Source organism: Petaurus breviceps, unplaced genomic scaffold (genome assembly GCF_028583685.1).
Source record: "Petaurus breviceps papuanus isolate PSGF00001 unplaced genomic scaffold, PetGlider_PUasm1.0 173, whole genome shotgun sequence".
NCBI lineage: Eukaryota > Metazoa > Chordata > Mammalia > Diprotodontia > Petauridae > Petaurus > Petaurus breviceps.
The window spans coordinates 7,504,590-7,525,944 of record NW_027185759.1 but is presented as its reverse complement, the minus strand read 5'-3'; the positions used below and the strand labels follow the sequence as shown (position 1 = coordinate 7,525,944).

Sequence of the window (21,355 nt, the reverse complement as noted above, 5' to 3'; positions counted from 1 at the left end):
AGATAGATAGATAGATAGATAGATAGATAGATAGATAGATAGACAGATACATACATACATACATAGACAGACAGACAGATAGATAGAACTACATAGAGATATAGAACTAGATAAAGACACACACACATATGTTTGTTTGGTTGCTTGTTGTTCTTCATTCTCGAAGAGACCCAAAATGACATCATTAGGCGAGAGTCAAGTTTCAGTGTGTCCAGTTATGGTTGACCAGAGCAATACAAGCTTGGAATGCTCTTCCACAGGTCAGGTACAAAGATTTTGTGTGAATATCTGGGGTGAATTGTCTCAATCTGTGCACCCTGTATTTCCTTTGAGCTGTTTCAATTCTGCCTTGATCATAGAGCACAGCACCTTCTCTGATGGGGGTATGCCATGCTGAGCAGGCCTATGCCAGTGTCTCCCATGTCACTCAATCAATTCCAAAGTTCTTAAGAGACACCTTGGGAGGGTCCTTGTATTTCTTCTTCTGACCACCACATGAACTCTTGCCCTGTGTGAGTTCTCCACAAAATAATCTTTTTGGCCAACATTTATTTTGCATTTGAACACTGTGGCCAGTCCATTGGAATTGCACTCTCTGAAGCAGAGTTTGAATGCTTGGCAGTTTAGTTCTAGGAAGGACCCCAGTGTCTGGTACCTTATCCTGCTAGGTGATCTTCAGAATCTTCCTAAGACAATTCAAATGCAAATGATTCAGTTTCCTGGCCTGGCTCTGGTAGACTGTTCAGGTTTCACAGGCATACACCAATGAGATCAGCACAATGGCTCTGTAGACATTCAGTCTGGTAGTCAGTCTAATATCTCTTCCCTTACACACTTTCCTTTGGCACCTGCCAAACACTGAGTTAGCTCTGGCAATGAATGTGTCAATCCCTAGAAAGCACACTACCAAGCTTCTCCATTTACTGTAAGCGATGGTTCCATGTATACATGTTTGTTTATGTATGTGCATGTATATATGTATGTGTATGGGTATGTGTGTGTACCCATCTATGGATATATATGTTCCTCCATACCCATATATATATATTCTACATATCCATATACAGACATATATTCATACATATACATGGATGTATGCACACACATCTTATCCGTGCCTTGCACATAGTAAGTGACTTATGAATATTTCTGAGATTGAAATGAATTGACCATGAGAATGGGCATGAGCTAGGTAGCCTTTTTGTTTCCCCCATTTGACGGGCAAGGGCATTGAGGTTCAAAGGGTCATGCTCAAGGGCATGAGTAATAGGACCTCAAATTTTACTCAGACATCCTAATTCCCCATCCAGCAATATGCTCCCTGTTCCATTTCCCCTCTCCTAGTTAGTCTGTATCCCATGGAACCCCTCAAATTGCAAAACTTACCTGACTGTCCATGTGGGGGAATGGTTTTGTCCCTGCTCATGAAACAAAATGGTTCCAAAGGATCCACGCAGCACCTAATTGGACAGGTCATCTCTTGCTCTCTTAGCTTAAAAGATTCATTTTGAGGAAATTGTGACAATAACACCACCACCATTACCTTTATAGAATATAACAAGACAATGCATGGTCCTTTGTGCACCTCGTGTGCACTCTCAACATAGCACAAACATGTATTCATGTTTAAAACCTTTTAATAATCCTTTCACTAATCCATAACTGGGGAGTGGTGATGACAATGGGTTGAGCTCTCCAAGCGTTAGTCACTGGAGCCATGGCTCTGACAGGTCTGATCAATTCTGGAAAGGTCTCCTATGAGGGTCTGCGGATGGACCGAGGATTTGTCATCCAAGGGCCCACATAACTAAGCACTCAGAGGTTTACTTTCTCAAAGTTGGCCACCAGACATTACTTGAATTTCGGCAAGCATGGCACTGTGGCAAGTACACTAGTTTGGAAGAAAAAAAAACATATCTTGACTAAAACCTTATATCCATGGTCAAGTTATTTAACCTATATGACTCTCAGTTTCCTCATCTGTAAAATGGGGTGTTACTGGATGGCTTGTCCATCTCTAGAGCAATTATTATATTCTGAACGGCATAGAAAGATTTCTCCACTTTGGTGAAGAAAGACCAAGGGCTAATAAATTCCATTTAATTCAGCAAACATTATGGTATCTCTACTATATTCAGAAAGCTCTACCAAAGTTGGGAAAGTTTAAACATATAGTTAAGCAACATTCCTTTCAGCGATAGAATCTCAAAGTTGGAAATTACTTCAATGACTCTCTATCTCTCTCTTCCTCCTCCTCCTCTTTTTCCTCTTCCTCCCTCTCTATCCTTCCCTCACTTCCTCCCTCCTTCCCTACTATTAACAAAATGTTGAGATGACCTGTAGTGTAAGATAATTACCTCTCATTACCATTTTCAGTTTCCTTTTAATGTATTGTTTTATTCTGTTGGAATGTAAATTCCTTGAGGACATGATGCTTTTTCTTTTTGCTTATATTTGTAGCTTAGACACTTATCATAGTATCTGGCGTTTAGTAAGTGCTCAATAAAAGCTTGTTAATGGACCAAATGCTTTAGGTCTAGAACTCAAGAAGAGGTCAAGAATGGAAATATACACTTAAGAGTCAGCCGCATAAATATGGTGATTATATTCACCTCCTTCAGGATCTTAATCCAAATCCACTTCTTATTGGAGTAATCAATCTCTCTTGTGCCATGAGCTCCTTCTCTTATGTCTAAATCATGCACATGCCTCTGCTGATGTTAAAAAGAGCTTTCCTTGACTTTTCTACCTAATCCATCTGCCATCCTATTTATCTAAACTTAGTTGAAGTTAACCTCTCTGATAAAAAGTCTCCCCTTGCTTCATCCCTCACTTTCCCCAGCAGGAGGACCCTGAAGCTCTTTTTCCAAAGGTCATTTGTGCCCTCTTGATTGTGAACCTCAATGGCTTGTGCTTGGGCTTCTTTGCTGATGGTTGGCTCTTGGTCTAGATCCTACCTCTTTAACTCCTTTGTCTAAGTTACAACTTTTCTTCTCATCCCAAACTCAAGGAGATGAGCTTTCAGTTTCCTTGGTGCTTTTCTAATCCAAGAACATGGATAGATAAAATGTAATAGGTATACATTCAAAGTCTTAAAGCTTGACTTAAAGAAAAAGAGTAATTCAGAAAAAAAACAATATGGCAAAGTCATGGAAAGACAGTGAAGGGTTCTGGGACTTGGGTGACGTACAAGGTCATTATGAGACAACAGAAGGGCAGGGCGACCCAGAAAGCTAATGTAGCCTGAAGCTGCCTAAGAGAAGCATGATGTTCTAGAATAAATTGTATTCTGGAGTAGTCAACTCATTTCTGGAAGATTATGTGGAGTTACTGTCATAATTCTTCAAAAGATACTGATAAGGTGGGAACTGTGCAGAGGAGAGCTGAGAATGTCTGCCACATGTAGGGGCACTCAAGAATTGGAATGTCTGCATTAAAGATAAGAATCTTCATGAGACATGGTGGCTGATTTCAGGAATTTGAAGGATGGTCATGAAGAAGAGGATGAGACTTCCTCTAAATGAAGAGGAAGGAGCTGTGTGATGGTCAGAAACTGCAAAGAGTCTTGTGTTTGCTACAAGGAGAAACATCTTGAGTTGGAGCTGGTTAAAAAATAGAATGGACTTTCTTGGGTAGCGATGAATTCTTACTCACAGAAAGTTATAAATAAAAGAATGCACTTGTTTGGCTCTGTTGTAGGACAGATCAGTTAGAGATCGGACTCTATGACCTCTGAGGTACCAGCCCTAAGAACAGGGATAGCTAACCCTTTTTAATTGGAGAGAAGAAAAATTAATTATGTTATGAAAAAGTTAAGAGTAAAGGAAAGAAATTGGTGGAGGGAGCACCCTTTCTATGGCCTTGGGCTTTTCACTGAAGGACGATTCTGTCTCCCAGTTTAAGTATGGGCAATGAGGTAAAGTTGGGGTTCAGAGGGCCAATTACTGTGGCAAGTGAAATTGTAAGAAAACAAGAGTAGAGGATTGTTTCTGCAGCAGTGATCACCCATTCATTGTAATTTGCCTTCATTTATTCATAGTTGTTTGCAAATTGTCACTTCCGTTATCTTGTGAACTTCTTGAGATCAAGGACTCTTTTTGGAAAAGCTTCTGTTTATACCCAAAACTTAAGAAGGTTTTTAATAAATGCTAGTTAATTTGGCATATCTTGACTATTGATAACTATCATAATTGAAGTAATTATGAAATGTATCTATATATAAAAATATCTCAGTATCTGGCATGGCTAATAGATGACCAACTCACCCAGTCCTTCTGGGAATCAGCCCCATTATCTGTATTGGCTGCTACAACATTGAAATAGCTGACTAGTTCACTCTTATTGATCATCTCGTCAGGTACTGTCTAGGACAAATCAACCGTCCGAATAAATGCTGTCCTGGTAGGTTTTGAAGCCATTAATAATAGGAACAACTTATTTTCTTGGAAAAGCAGCATCTCGCTGAATCACACATTTGTACAGTTAGAAGTTATCTCCCTGGCCAGGCCCTAAAGGAATCTCATTTATAATATATCAAGAATGGCCATTTGCCCTCCACCCTAAGTCACCCAAAGCTATTCACTCTTTGATTAAAACACTTCACTTTGGGATAGTTCTAATTGGAGGGAAATAATTCTATACACTAAGCCCAAATTGATGTATTTACAAATTCTAACTTTTTCTCCTGGTTCTCCTGTCTTATAGAGTACTTGAAGAGAACTATCATTTCCTAGTCTCAGACTAAACTGCCTGAGTTCCTTCAACTGATTCTATTCTCTTTTTTCTCTTTGTAGGACACACATTCGGCTCTCATAATTCTCATTTTTCTTTTAAACTGCTCAGGAATAGGATGTTGTAGCTCCATGGTTTTCTCAAATTCCACAAGGTCCTCTGTCTCAGCAAGTGTTGAATCGTTTTCCTTCATTTTGCAGTATTTTTTCGTAGATGCCTATACTTATTTACTAGACCTGGAAGCCATATTCCCCTCTATTGTTACTGTTTTTCTATTGCTTTATCTATTTCTGTTTAAGACCTTTGAGATTTATTCTTCCAGGAATCTGATATTTAGTCTCCCATTCCTGCCATTATTTCACTTATCACTCACTTCTGACTCCCTCCCCTCTGGTTGGGGTTACCCTCTGGACTAGATCTTAAAGTGTCTCTGCTTCCTCCCACATGGGACAATTCATGCTAGGTCTTTGACCCGACCGATATTTAAGTGCTCAGATTTGGACGCAGCAGTGTTTTCTGGGCTCCCTCAGGTTTGGGGGAGAGTTGTACAGCTCCTTATAAGCACGGCCAATGTCCGTTGTTGGTGTCCTGTCCTACTCCCTCTGTTCTTAATACTCTGGCCTGGCAGCCTTGGATTCTGGTGCACTGGACCACAAAATCTTCCGAAGTTTATTTCTTTCTGATGCATGACTTCTCTTTTGGAAAGGAATGAGAGGTTGTGGGGGTCAGAGGAAACATCTAGCCTGCCATCGTGTTGATCAAGTGTCCCAGAAGTCCCTTCAACTTTTCCTCATCCAGAATTCGTATCAAGGCCTGTTACTCTCTGAATTCCTCTCTTTTGTATGAGCCCTAGTTTATCAGGTCCTTAAGCTCTGATGCTCAGAGCTCAGACTGGGCCTTTGGTGTGGTCTGACCAGGAAAGAGATTGGCAGGAATGTTGGTGCTGTGTTTTTGTTTTTTTTTTTCATTGTCCCAAAATGTTGTATCTCTTTTAGTATGTACTTTAGGAGCTGTTGTTCTTTTTTCTGTTCACTCTTTTTTCATTAAACTTCGGAATCCCTTAGTACTACTGAAAAAGGCATTTACTTTGCTGTGCAAGGAGAAGTTTGGGAATGGATTGAGTCAAGATATAAAAAGCTGCTCTGTCCTTCTTGAACCTGCATTCCACTCAATATACCCACGAGAATGATGCCGGAGGAGTTCCCTAGGAAGAAGGAGAATTCATCTCCTGGCCTTGATTGGCCTGCAACTTCAGTCTCTCTGCATAATCCCAGAGTAAAATGCCATGAATCTTTACCTACACATTCAAACCTTTTGCTGTTTCCTGTTTAGCAACAAATCTGCATGCCGTAATTAGGTCAACTGAGAGAAAAGTCAGCCCAACTGGTTTAGAATGGTTGTCATGTGGGGTGCTTTCTGGGTCACAGACTGAGAACTCCAAGTGACCCCCCAGAGATCACCTAATCCCCCCCACACACACACACATGTTATAGGTAAAGAACAGAGTGAGGTTCAGAAAGTCTGAGTGACTCTCCAAATTCACAAAACAGCAACTGAAATAGGAGTCAGACAGTGCTCTGACTTTCAAGCCAGCACCCTCCCCACTGAAGCATCTATATCCACATAGCTTCATTTTAGAATAGATTAAAAAAATAAATAAAATTCAGAAAGTCCACTGAGGGAATGGATTGTGCTCAATGACTAGGAGCCAACACGACCTTGGCTTTATTCCTTCTATTTCCTTGATATTATCTGTCCTTAAATGCTTTTGGTAAGGTAAATTTAGGCTTCTGGGGTTGGTTTTGTGCATATGTGTGTGTCAGTGTGGAGATAGAGTGAAAACATCTAGAAAGTCCTTGTGGTGAGCAGAAGCTTCCTCCTCTGGGGTCTTTTGTAGTATAGAATTTCCCCCAGGTTTTCTTTGTCTTTATCCAAAGAGCCCAAGATCTCCTAGGCCTTGCCATCTTAAAAGTCTTCAAATATTGACTTGGTCATGAATGCTATTTTATCTAAGGGGCATCTGAGCTCATTCCAATAAATAACTCTAAGTTTAGTCACTGAGTAGCTTCTTTTTTGAATATGTCAATTCATTCCACTGACTACCAAGGTATGAACAGGTGACACTCTATACCAGAGAAGACTGGAGACATGACAATAAAATCTCAAGTATTAGAAGTAGGAAATTTATCATATTTTGAATTCAGTTACTCATTTTGATATAACATTGGAAGTTTAAAGGCAGTAGAGAACTCCATTTCCAGATTAGGTCTCACTTTGTTTATTGGCAAAATGAAGGTACTAAGGTAGATGATCTTTTAAGAATCCTTCCAAATGTGAATTTATGTTCCCATTATCTTAAATTATTATTCTCTGAAGTCAGCCTAGGAATCAGATTCCCAGAGTGCCAGGAATAGCACTGGTCCTTAGAGAACCTATTGCTTTAGGGATGTCTTGTGAAGTCACCCTTGAGGGAAAAGATTTTTTACAGAATGAGCCTATCTTGATCAGTTTCCAAAACCACCAACAATTTATTACAAAAGTCTAAGAGCTCCTGGAGTGGCAGCATTCAGAAGCTCAACTTTTCTCTCAGACTAGGCCCCCTAGCCCAACTCTGGGGAAAAGCACCCCTTCTCCCAACCATTGCTCACATTCCTTCATTCTGGACCTTCCCAAATTTGCCACCACCCCCACCCCCACCCCATGCCTTAGCATCTTTATTATCCCTTGAAGGTACCTCCTCCTCTATTACCATCTTGCTCTGGAATATCGTTTTGTTCCTACAACCTTAAACACTGATTGGTGAGTTTCTCTCTGAAGTCTTATTTTGAGAAAATATCCAAACTAGCTCCATGCTGTCTGTCTGGACTGTTTATCCATGTCTCCTTTCCTTTTCCCCAACTCACTTTCAGCTCTATTCTATTTGTTATTTTTCCCACTAAAATATTAGCTCATTGAGGACATGGACTGTCTTCCTGTATTTGTATTCCCAATACTAACAGTGCCTGACACATAGTAGTAAATAAATGTTTTCTGACTTGACTCAACTTCCACCAACAGGGCAGATAGGTCAGAGCAGCTGAAGAAGTAGGGGTCCCTGAAGGAGATACAGGAGAACGCATTGCCATAATGGTCAAACCATCAGCACCATCTCAACTATTACTCCATTGATCCCTCCATTGAGATCACCCAGGACTCAGAGTCCAACAGCCCGAGGAATTTTAATGCCTATCAGATCATTGGCTTTTTTCCCAAGTTTGTCCCCATGATCATCATTGAGGTAAATAATCCTTTTGGAGAAGGGGACTGTCAACATTACCACTATTGGCACCAAATATGACCAATTCCCACCAATGAATAGAAAAGTTCATGAACTACTGGAATCACAGTCCCTCAAACCACTGGCCATGTGCCTAGCCTGACCCCTCACTGTTGTGGAGATATACTCATGGAGATAGGACCTGGCACCTGTGAATGTTTTCATCAATGTGATTATTAAAGAAGACATATTACTATTGGCTTTGTCACTGTGCACTAAGAATCAATGGACCTTCACAATGAACTTGTAGCTAAAGCCTCCTATTTTTTTCTTTCATATAAGAATGTGAGCAAGAATTCTCTAACTTTTCCTATGTGTTGTCCTAATTGTTAGCACCGGTAAGCTCCTAATAGATAATTTTATTTATCCTTTCATAAACTTCCCAGTTGCTTTGTTCACCCTTCAAGTGACACTAAGCTCTTTTCAATGCTTATATCAAACTCTCAAAGGACTAAAATCTTAAAGGATGAATTCCACTTTGAGCACATTTTCTATTTCATTTATTGGTCCCTTTCCAAGAGAGAAAGAACACTTTTAGCATGCCAGGAATGCATTTATTAAAAGTGATATCCTTGTTTGTTTTTGCCTTCTGGCCTGGTAGGTCAGCATCAGGCTTAGAGCAGTGAATAGATGAATGTCAGGGTGGGTATGGGCTGGAGGAAAGGTTATAAGGGGCAGGAAATTCAGTTGATAAATGATTTTGGAGCATTTTGAGAAGAATGGATTAAAATGATAATTTTTTTAGTAGTAGTCAAACTTTCCATACCAAAAGGGATCCTTTATAGAAGGGTAGAAAACTGATCTCATTCATTACAATTTCAAAATTATTTAAATAATCAACTGAGCAATAGTTATTGAGAAAGAGCTATGTAAAAAATATTACCAGATACTAGGGATGTATTTTTTTAAATAGAGATCTTATTCTTGAAGTCTTTCCAGTATAGTTGTGCAGGTAATAAATTTTTAGCCATCTTCACTTGAAAACATCCAAGAAAGACTGGGTGATCCTTATGTGATATGATGTAGAAGACTTTCTTGTTCACATATGATTTGAATTAGGTTGGAAGATTAAATGGTATTTTTAGAAATTAAGTAGAACATCTTCTTTTAAAAGTGGCATGTTATTCCCATATCCAGTCCTGTGGGGTTTTGATGGAGTTGGGGAGTGGAGTATCAGGGAGAATAGGAATGTGTTGGGCCACTTCTCCTCTAGGTTTCTTTCAGTTCTGAGATGCCATGAAAGTCTGATTCCTTTCAGCATCTCTTCTGATATAGATCATATATCTAGCTTGGTGGCTTTCTGTGGTGTTTGGCTTTCTCTGCTTATTTTCCATTCTGAAGAGTGGGGAGAGGGTCAGGGCTCTTGTAACATGAGTTAGGAAGTACTGTGACAGTGTAAGAAGCAAAATTACCCAGGAATAAATGGAACATGTCTGGTAATGGGTTGAGTTCATTTCTGAAGCAGAGCTTTTATCACTACCTAGGTATAGCTAATGACATTGAGCAATAAGTCTCCACAAAGAATCAGGTCTTTCTTGCTGGGCTAATGGGCAATGGCACATCAGGGCATGACAGCTTGCTCTCCTGTCTGATTGAGCCTTCCTAAACTCTTAAAGAAACGGTGCCTACCAGATACAATGCTGACGGTGACGAGGGGATTGTTGGGAAGACAAATTGAGCCCTTGACTCTTCCTTTGTGCTATGCTTAATATATAAGACACCTTTGCCTATTAACCCTTTGTTCTCCATTTGGAATGAGGATTGTACAACGTGTCCATGGAGCAGGCAGATCTCAATTATTCACATTCACTGACCCTCATTTTTGCCAATATTTCAAAAATCCCTTCCAGGCCTCCTTGCTTAGACACCTTTTATCACATGCTTATAAGTTTAAGTGAGCAGCTTGAAGTTTCACCCCTCCTTCTTCTATCTAGAGTATGTGCTACACTAATTATTGACCTAGATGTAAAGACTTCCTTGTATGCTACAGATGTCTGAATGTTCCATAGTGATAGGGGTGAGGTTGATCAAGGGAGGCATCTGTCAGAATCGGAGTGAGAGTGGCTGGGGCTGAGCTAACTGGCCTAACCATTTCGGTGGCACTGGTTGGCGGAGATACCAACCAAATGGGAACAGAAGCAATTAAAAACAGCTGAGAAGAAAGACTATTGAACTCTTGAGGAAAATGCTCCCAGATGAAAGCATTCTTCCCCATCCTCCTCAATACAAAAGACAAAGCTGTTTGCTTTGTTTTGTTTTGAAGGGAGAGGAAGTAGATGGTGAGAAACCTGTAGTTTTATTATGAGGAATTCAATGTTGGGAAACTTTTCCTTCAATGAAAATGCGTGATTCTTTGGAAACTTATATTCACTATTAGACTTCCCTATTCCTGTAAGATCCGAATGGACCATGAAAGTTCCATTTCTCTTTCCAACAACCTTCTAGTAACCATCAGTATTGGATCTGATACACACTATATTCCCTTTTCTGGAGTAATAAGAGGGTAAGGGACTTGATCAAAGTCACCCAGCCAGTATGTATCAGAGAAATGACTAAAAACTGGGTCTTATTTTCTGTCAAGACCAGTCAAACAGGAATTGCTTATGCCATATGGCATCATAGGAAAACACCTTAATCTACTATCCCTGACATTCCTTCCTGTTTCTTTTAGACAAAGGCAAAGCAGAGGGAGATAGAAGTGTGAAAACATCAGGCACTTAAGTGACACATGAGAAGATACTTATCATCCCTCTCTTCCAAAAAGACATGTGAAGAGGCAGATATATTTGGTTGTTAGTTATATTATCACTAGAGTTGGAGGGATGTTTTGGTGCAAGAATTTCTATTCCCTCCTCCTTTGAATTGGGGTCATCTTGACTTCCCGCCACTTTGGTTAAATAGAATTCTGAATTTCCAATTTATTCAGGCCCCACCTGTGTGATAAGTCAATGAATAAAGCAAACCAATTTAGAGATACAGTGCCTCCTGGAAATAGAAGGGTCAATTCCTCTGTGCTCTGCCCTACTCAGCCTATGTCTGGGGTATCAGGCTCAGTCCAGCAGGCTCCAGTTAGAGAAAGACATTGGAGAGGTAGAGATCATCTCCAGAAGGTCATCTAGGATAGTCACCCACTTCACTTTCGGACAGTTTGAGAATTACTCAAAGGAATTGAATCTCATAAGGTTGGAGAAGTTTGTTTGGTAAGAGTGAGGGGAATTCACAGAGGGTAGAGGTAGAGACATGATAGCTAGATTGAAGTATTTAAAGCATTGTCGCATGATATCACAGAATCACAGAATTGTAGAACTGGAAAGGTCTTCATTGGTCATCTAATCCAAATGTTACATGAAAGGAGTGATGTCTATAATGTACCAAACAAGTGGTTGTGTTGCCACTCCTTAAAGATCTCCAAGGAAGGGGAATGAATGTTTCTCCAGGCAGCTAATTCTGCTTGGCCTCAGAGTACAGAAGTAGGAGTGAGGGATAGAATGGAATCTGCAAAAGGGCAGATTTAGGACTGAAGAAAAGAGGAAATTCTTCACTCAACTAGCTATCCCAAAGTAGAATGGCCCACTTCGGGAAAAATTGTTCCTCCCCCATTGGATACTTTCAAGCAAAACCTTCATTTACTCATTTATCAAATAAATATTTATCAGATACCTACTAAGTGTCAGACACCGATTCAGTGATAAAATAGAAAAAAGAAACTGTCCCTTTCCTCAAGGTATTTATTTCTTTTGAGTAAAAAAAATGTTATTTGGAAATTATATAGAAAATCTATATAATATACTAAAATGATTAAGATAATAATTTCCTGGAGGAGAGCAGGCTTTATTGAAGAGCTTCTCAAGCTAGATCACCCTGACCATTTCTTAGAATGGCCCAATTTGACAAAGTTTACCTCTGATGGACTCTTTGGTCACTCCAACTATGGGATGCTGAAAGTCTTTGATTTTGATTGTGACCTCATCCATGTCCCTGGTAGTATGTGGCCTTCACTTTAACTATGCCTAAACCCTGCCCACCTCATATCACTGTTTAAGTTAAAGGAAGTCAACAATATTAAGGAAAAAGAAGAGAACGGGCATTTATTAAGTACCTACTATGGGTCAGATACTAAGCTAAACTCTGTACAAATATTACTTCAGTTGTTCTTGACAACAAAAACTCTGTGAAGTATGTGATTTCCACTTTATAGTTGAGGAAACTGAGGTAGAGGTTAAGCAATCTACAAGATCACATAGCTAGTTAGTGCCTGAGCCCAAAGTTGAACTCAGATCATCCTGACTCCAGGCCCATGTTTTATTCACTGCACTACTTAATTGTCTAAGGAGGACTGGGAAAGGATTCTCATAGAGGGTGGGAACTTAATTGAGACTTGGGGGAAGCCTGACAGTCCAGAAGGAAGAGATGGAGAGGGAGAGTATTCTACATGTGGGAGACAGCCAGAGCAGAGACCCAAAGTTGGTAGATGGAGGGTCTTGATTGAGGAAAAGCCAAGTCAATGTCACTAGGCAAGAGCATATATGGAGCAAGGTAGAGAAAGACTTGGAAAGATAAGAGGAGACTAGGTCATGAAGGGCTTTAAAGCAGGTCTTTGAAGCCTCCCCGTTGTTTCCTTCTCCTCTGGAGGCCATACAAGGTCTATCCCCCATCCCTAAGCAGCCTCAGCCAGTAGGCACTGATTTTTATGGATGTGCAATGCAGGGTTCACTAGCCTCCCCTCTTTAAAGGCCAAATTATACTGTCTTCCCTCCTACATGACTTCCATGCCAGGTTGGCAGCTCCTTTCACTGGGTACCAGTCTCTTAGACCCTGGCGGAGCAGGCCTGGGAGAGTCACTCACCACTCCTTCCTGCTCACACTTATTTACTCTCCCTATACTTCCTGATACAGGGTTTACATGACTGAGGAAAACAGAAGCCATTGCCCCACAGCACAGCCTCCCTACGGGGAAATATCCAGGCATGGAGAAATCAGGTCGGACTCTGCTTCTGCCATATGGCTCTCTCCAGCAAATGGTCATGTTGTTGTTTGTTCTTGTTTGTTCTTCAAGCATACCATGACATGAGGAAGGTGAGGCAATGACTTTCAAGTGAGTTGAATTGAGGGAGGGCTGAGCAAAGTCACCAGCTTCATTTTCTCCTATCTGGAGCCATCTGGGTCCAGTGGCCAGAAATAGATCAGGAAGACTGGAGATGGTAGGAAGATTGAGATGGCCCCAGATACAGTGGGAGACCTTGGACTTTTTAAGTTTAGGTCTTTCCCAATTCACAGTTTGACTGAAACAATACCCATTAAATGACTAAGGCTAGGTAAGAAATGAGACAAAGAATGACATCTTTTACTGAGTCAAAAAAAAATCATTCTGGGAGGGGAAGACCTTCAGGGCTTCTGCTTTCTCAAGGCTCCAGGCTTGTGCCTATGGGGGGTGAGGTGGAGTACTGTGGGCTGTGCACTCATGGAAAAGTCCCTTTACTACTTCTTTTATTGAAGTTTTCATTGTCCCCAATGAACTGCCTAAGAGGAGCATTTCCTCAAGTCACTGTCTGGGTGTAGCCCTCATGGGTGTGATATCTGGCCACTCCTCTGACAGGGGTGTTCAGAATGCCAAGGGGAGAGAGACAGACACTGAGGAGCCCTTGGAGCAGCCCTTGGTACAAGGCTGACCATGGATCACCAAGATCGGGCTGGGTCTGGCCCGAAAAAGAGTAAGGACCAATGAGTTTTTAGGGGGAAATATGATGCTGAGTGGAAGGCTAGCTGAGTCATGCCTGTGCCAACTCCAGAATTTGATGACTTAGAAAGGCTGGAGGGGCAGCTTGGTGGTGCAGTGAATAGAGCACTGGCCCTGGAGTCAGGAGGACCTGGGTTCAGATCCAGACTCAGACACTTAACACAAAAACTAGTTGTGTGACCTTGGGCAAGCCACATAAGCCCAATTGCCCTCCAAAAAAAAAAGCAGAAAGGCTGAAACAGTATCAGAAGGAAGGCTTCAGACATTTGCTTCAATCTAGCTAGTAACTGAGGAGGAGTCTTTGCTCTATGGCTCAGGATGCTTAGTTCTACAATGCCCAAAGCAATCCTTCCACCATCCTCCTCCCAGCATTGCTGTGGATTTGCCAGCCTTACTGATGTAGAAGATGCATGAGTTACTCCTCTCCTTGTCTTTCTTTTCCTTCCTGACCTTTTCCTCCTTCTCCTTTCCTTCCTCTTTGTTTTGCTCCTTTTCTATCTTTCTCTCTCTCTTTTTCTTTCTCCTCCTTTTCCTTTTCTTCTATTCCTTCTCCCTTCCTTTCTTCTCTTCCTCTCCTTAGAGACAGCTATGTGTCTCAGTGGTTAGAACACTGGACCTTAAAGTCACAAAGACCCATAAATCCAGCTTCAGCCACTTACTGATCCATGAGCTGAGCAGTCGCAATCTCTCACTGCTTTGGTTTTCTCACGTGTAATATGAGGATAATGACTGCACCTGCTTCATAGAATTGTTGTGAGGATCAAATGAGATGCTACTTCTGAAGCCCTTAACATGTGGCCTGAGCCAGAATTAACGCTTGGCCGCTATGTGGCCCTACTGACTCCCAATGGCCTTGGGATCCACCAAAGACCCCAGAAGACCTGCCGGCTCCTAATGCCTCCCGTTTGTCTGCCAGGAAGTGGAGTTCAGCAAGGCAAGGTCAATGTTTGGTCCTTAGTCCTCCACTGCTGGTCAGTGGTCAGTCAACAGGCAATGATTAAGAGCTTCCTCTAAGTCCGCCACCAAGCGATGCCCTAGACCAGAGCAATGGCCTAGACCTGAGAGGTGCGCTAGACCCCAGGGGTGCGCTAGACCCCGAGCGATGTGCTAGACCCGAGCAGTGTGCTAAACCCGATTGTTGTGCTAGACCCGAGTGGTGCGCTAGACCCCGAGCGGTGCGCTAGACCCAAGAAGTGCGCAAGACACCAAGCGTTCATTCTGCCTTCTTCTTGCTTCTGTAATTTCACTCCTTATAGTAATCATTTATTTTTCTTCATATTTACTCTTCCTTGCTATAAGTGAAGAGGTAAAAGCCAGTGTTCTCCTTGTGCTGTTGTGAGCCTCTCTCACTTCTCTTGGCTCCCTCTGCTCCAAGCGCTCTGAGGTTTCCAAAGGCATTCGAGATCTAGATCAATCAGAAAGCTAGAGTCCAAGTTCCAGCCTCCCTTGGCCCTGCAACTAAGGATGTCCTCCTCTCTCTTCCTCCTCCTCCTCCTCCTCCTTCTCCTCCTCTGTCACCTGACATTATTTTCTGAGAGCTCTCTCAGGTGGATCTCACCCATCAGGCTTAGGTTTCAGTGGCATCTTGTGCAATGACTTGAAATTCCAAGGAAATTCTCATGGGTGGGGTGGGGATTCTTCAGAGATCCTCTGGAATGTACCTAATTTTCCCCCACACCCACTCTAACTTATTTATTTGGGCAGAGCCTGGGTCTAGCTAGACCTCCAGAGGTATGAAGCTTCTTTTGAGTGATTACTGGACAATGCAGGTTTGTGGTGAAATTGTAATGTTTTCCTTGTGGAGCCTGCCTTGCTCTTCTGAGTCAATTCAATTCAACAAATGTCGATTATTATTAATGTCTAAACTGTGCTAGCTGCAAAAGATACAAACCAAAAATGGAAACAGAGTTTGGCATCAATCAGTCCTCAAAAATTCACTGAACACTTGCTATATGTACAGCATTGGCTTATGTTCTAGGTATACAAAGTAAAAGTAATTGAAAACAAAAACAAAGACTTATTAAGGGTCAATTGACCTGAAAAGTCTGACTTTCATAATGTTGACACAGTATAACTTTAAGAACAGCTCTTTCTCCTTTGGATTGTCCCTGCTTTTATACCCTCTTCTCTTCCCTCTCAGGGATCTAGAAACCAACAAAGCCCATGGCTTTTGATCTTTCATTTAACCTACTGGATATAATGCGGGACCTTGAGAACAGAAGAAATCAGTTCAAAGCCTTCCTCAGACAATATTAGCTGTTCGATCCTGGACAAATCATTGATCCTTTCACACTTTCAGTTTACTTATCTGTAAAATGGGAATATCCATCCAGACACCATCTTTAGCAGCTAATTTGGAAGAACAAAATGGCAGCTCACATTATTTGGGTGACATACAAGGCTCCAACTTCTTTCCACACAGGATTATCTGACTTACTATCTGCCTTGATGTTATACCTTCAGGATCCCTTGGCATTGTCCTCTGAATTGTTAATGTGCCCTAAGTTCTTCTGTGCCTTGTCATTGACCTTATCAGAGCACCTTTCCAGGCTTTTCCATTTACCTCTCAATGAACTATCTTCCCCATCCGAATGATTTACTTTGGAGAAGGAACTATCTTGATTCTTCTATTTGAATCTAGTTTTAATAAATGCTTTTTCACTCATTAATTCATGTCTCCATCCATCCATTCATTTATGCATTCATCTATCCTTTAATACATTCAGGGTTGCTGTAAGAATCAAATAAGATCGTATATGGTAAGTGCTTTGGGTTCCTTAGAGTGCTGTTTAAATGGTAACTATTTTTATCCTTAAAAACCAGCACCCTGAGTCAGGAAGCAGCAAGACTTGGATAAATAGACTGCAATCTCAGGATGGGGCTAAAAAAGTCTAAACCCCCACCCCTCTGACATAGTGGCTGGTAGCCTTGGGCTAGGTCTAGCTCCTGGGACTCTTGGCTTCTTCATCTGATCCTCTTCACAGCATTGTCAAAGGTGGTAGCCATTGGTTTCCTTGTCTGTAAAATGACATGCTTCAATGAACTCTTCTTTATGACTCTCTCTGTGTCTCCAGTGCTCTCATTCTAAGGTTGATCCACTCACTAGCAGGACTGAAAGATTTTTCACTCCGATTGACTACTATTAAAGGTCATTGCCCTGCTCAGAAGATATAAATCTTATAGAATGGGGTCTTGGTTGCCAGGTATGTGACTGTGTGGTTTTGGAGTGAGGGCAGGCATTACCCATGTTCTCCCTACTTAATGCCAGTGGTCAATATCTGTATTGAGGTATCCCAGCCCTGATGGGCAGCAGATCCAACCTTCCCATTGTTAAGGCAATTTATTCAAGTGGAATGGCTGAGTATTTTTTAATTGAACCACAAAGGTATTCTAAAGAGGTAAATTATCTTTAGGATGCCCAGAGTCCACACTAACATCTGTTCTTTGTTTTTCTCCTTTTTGCATTTCTCGTTTGCTGTGCAGTAATCTCACCTGGCTACATGCCAAAGAGGCTCCTGCTTGGATTCAGGAGTGCTGAGGGTAAAGGGTCTTCCTATTTTCTTTGGAGAGGTGGGGAACTGTGGTTGCACAGCACTGTATGTACTGGAAGACTTGTTCAATGTGTTGGATAGTTTTGAGGAAACTTTTATTCTCCTGTTTTTTTTTTATCTCTATGATCCAAGGACTGACTCACTTGTTAGGGAGGATAAGAGAGCTTTCCAGATGTGAAGGTGATGAGAAAACAAAATAGTGCATTTTTTAACGTCCTCAAGGATGCTCCCACAGTCTTACCTCCCAAAGGCACTTCTATACATTCTCTTGACTTCTTTGGTTATCATTCTTCCTCTGCATCTCCCTTTACCTAGAGCAGGGGGTGGTAGCTTCCTGAGTTCCTAAACCACCTTCAAGGATGTGGCTCTCTCTAACAAATGTATGAACATCTATTGATCCTTGTGATATACCTAACTCCCAAAAAGAGATGTTTCACTCTGTCTTCTATGTTTCATCCCCTTGGGACAAGACAGACCTGTTGTAGCCCTGCTCCAGGAAGGTATTGTACATGCCATTTCCTTAAAGCAAGCCAAGATCTTTTCAACAAATGATGAATAGAAGACTTGCAATGTTGGCCATGATTCAGTTGAGATGCCTGTTCTCGAGAGAAAAAGAGGGGCTTTTAATGATATCCTGTCCCACTGCTTCCAGATCCAACCAGTTGCTGATTTTCCTTCCTCCCTCCCTCCCTCCCTCCCTCCCTCCCTTCCTTCCTTCTTTCCTTCCTTCCTTCTTCCTTTCCTCCTCCCCTCCTTTCCTCCCATTCCTTCTCTTTATTTCTTTCATCTTTCTTTTGGTTTTGGCCCACTTCTCTGTGCCATCTCTTGCCCTTCTCATCATTTGCGCAGTGAGTGCCCTAGGTAAGGACTTCACCAACTTATCCACAATATTGCAATGGATTCTAATTCATCTCACTATATCTAGGCTTATCTTTCTATAATTAATCTTCCATATGAATACCAAAATCATCTTTTTAAAGCGTGGGTCACTCTAATCACATCAATCCTCCATAAGAAAAAAAAAAACCCAAACAAACATGAGAGGCTACCCCACTACTATCGAGACCAAGGCCATCCCCCACTGTCATACAGACCAAGGCCAGCCCTCACTGCCACCCAAACCAAGGTCAGACCCCCCCCCCGCCCCCGCCTCCCAGACCAATGGCAGCCCCCACTTCCATCCAGACCAAGGCCAGCCCCCACTTCTACCCAGACCAAGATTAGTTCCCCCCTGCCACCCAGACCAAGGTCAGCCTCCTCCAACACCCAGACCAAGGCCAGACCCCACTGCCATCCAGACCAAGGCCAGACCTCCCTGCTACCCAGACCAAGGACAGCTTCTTACCTGGCTCTGAGAAGTTTTTTTAACAGAGTTGCTAGTAGAGGAAGCTCTCTCATGACTATCTCGCTAGTACAAGCATAGATTGCAAACCATAATCACAAGAGTTTCTTTCACTCAATTTCGTTAACCCCATCTCCACCATCACAGTAGAGGCAGGCTTGGTCCTCAGTGGGCACTATTGTTCTAGAGAGGGTATGAGGCACCTGAGACGAATCTCAGGTCATATCGGGAATGAGAGACTGGCTGTCCCTTTCAGTGGCTGTGCTGAGCTCTGGCTGTCTGGGCTAATCCAGAACAATCCTTGGTCTCTTCGCTCCCCAGACTCACCCTCCTAGCCGACTGCAGTTTGTTAGCACTTTCAGGAAGTCAATTCTGATCTGGGATACAAAATGGAGAGGTTTTTTTTTTTTGCCTCTGGAGGCTCAATCCTAGGATCTTCTCTCTGGGGTTGGAAGGTACCTCAGAGGCCATTTAGTCTAAAGCCATTTGGAAATGTGCAGATGAAAAAACTCAAGCCCAGAGAGGAGAAGCATCTTGCCCAAGGTCTCATATGCCACATAGCTAGCTGCCCAGGGGCCAAAAAACCCAGATTTCTTCCTGGGCCCAGAGCTGGCTACCTTATTTTTTAACAGGTGAGTGCTTCCAAATCCCTGTAGCTTCCCTATAGGAAGAAGCATTGCAGAATTCTAAGGAAGGGCCTTCAGTCACTAGGCTCAGCATCCCAGTATATGGAGAGGAGCCTCATGGGAGCACTATGGAAATGTTCTTTCATCTAGAGAGAGCTGGAGCATTTCCTGGATGATTGACAATATAGGCGTAATTGTTGTTTGGGGTTTGTTTTTTTTTGGGGGGAAGCAAATTTAAAAAACTGCACTGGACATGTCTAGCCCATATTTTTACTAAATGTGAGGAGAGGAGAAGAGAGGCAAAGCATGTTAGGAAGACAAAAGGCAGCTTCGTCTAGTGGCCATGGCATAGTAGATATCTGGCGGAATGGAGATTCAAATTCAACCTCTTATTCTCACTAATTCTATGGCCCTGGGCAAGTCACTTGAGCATTAATTTCCTCATTAAAAACAGTTGAAATACATCCTAGCTGAAGGTATCTTGAAGCTCTTTAATCTAACCTTTTCATTTTATACACCAGGAAACCAAGTCTCAGAAACTTCCTTTTACCAGATGGTTGGGATATGGTTGGAATGCTGCTAAGGAAAACCTAAATTCAAATTCTGCCTCACACTAGCTAACTGTGTGGCCTAGGCAAGTCACTTAGGTTCAGTTTTCTCATCTATAAAATGGGGATAATAATAGCTCCTCTCTTCCAACACTGTTGATGATACAATTAGATCATCTATGTGAAATGCTTGGCAGATCTTAAAGTACTATATAAATGCTAGGTTGGCTACTGGGAGATCCAAATGAGGCAAGATAATGCCTGTAGGTTCTAGGCAGCCAGGGGAGTGGAGGAAGGGTATTGCATTTTGGCTGAGAGGGTCTGTGTTCAAATCTCAATTTCCATGTGATGACTGTGTTACATTGGGGAAATTGATTCACTTCTCCAGGCCTCAGTTTCCTCCTCTGTAAAATGTGAGTGTTAAACTAGATCAACTGAAGTTCCCACCATGTCTAACTCACCAATTATGGGATCTTTTGTCTATTCTGTGCCTTATTGTAAAGGGCCAGTCCCTGCCCTCAGGGATGTAACATTCTAATGAAGGAAAACAATATTGAAATCTAAAAGTTTGGATACAGTTTCAGGACCATGAAGACAACCTATCCCACACCTGTTCACAAAGTTGGGGCTCTTTTGGAAAAGTAAGGTAACTGACCTGGATGATCTTAGGCTGCTAGATTTTGAACTGAAATATGCTCCAGGGTCCTACTGTCTCACTTGTCAGAAGATAAGATGGGAATAGAGTTAAAAAGGAATTTCCAAAGGCCACACATGGAGGAGTTGGAAGTTGGGACTGGGAATCTGGGACTAAACTGGCTCCCATCCTACTGTTTCATGCTGCTTCCTTTATAGATCTTAGAGTTCAAAATCTGATTCTGGCTGAAGGACTTTGCAATAATACAATCTGTATGTGAGAGGCTCTTTGTAGAAATGTTTGTGTCTCATTGGTGCAAGGATAGATGTGTCTGAACCTGTGTGTTCATCATGTGAAGCATCTCCTAGAACACAGACCCATGTAAGGCAAAGAGAGGGGACCAATAAGAGATGTTTCCCCCAAGCAAATCAGGTCATGTGGTAAGTAGTGTCTGAGCTGGGTAGAGGGTCCAGGCCTACTGACTCCCAGTCTCATGCCCTTTGCTTCTCCATCACTCACTCTCTGCATCAGGAAGGTCTACTTTAGGGGGACGGGAGATGCCAGGGAACTGAAAGATACAGTATGAACTCACCATTTTTTTATTTAGGGGATGGAATAGCAGGCTGGCATATTACTGTTCCACTTTGTAAAATGTGAAAATGTAAAGAGCTGTTTGCCAAGTCCCCTATTTCAATTGGCATGGAGACATAACTTGTCAGAGAGCTGAAAAGTTGGACCACTAAAGTCCGCTATTTGGGATTCTGCTGCTTCTTTCACACAGAGAGAGGCAGAGACAGAGAAAGAAGAGAAGAGAAGAGAAGAGAAGAGAAGAGAAGAGAAGAGAAGAGAAGAGAAGAGAAGAGAAGAGAA

General features: G+C 42.0%; 1 protein-coding gene across 3 annotated transcripts in view; it reads left to right on the top strand.

Moving 5' to 3' along the window:
• The window catches only part of TPRG1 (tumor protein p63 regulated 1), a 169,342-nt gene that overhangs the window by 3,886 nt on the left and 144,101 nt on the right, over positions 1-21,355 (top strand). The window contains exon 1 of one of the 3 annotated variants that reach the window (XM_069083313.1): positions 12,944-13,027. The exons of the other annotated variants lie outside the window; for them this stretch is intronic. Coding sequence (XP_068939414.1) covers positions 13,015-13,027 — 13 coding nt within the window. The 5' untranslated portion in view covers positions 12,944-13,014. Of the gene's footprint in view, positions 1-12,943; positions 13,028-21,355 lie in introns of those variants that run through there. 3 annotated transcript variants of the gene reach the window in all.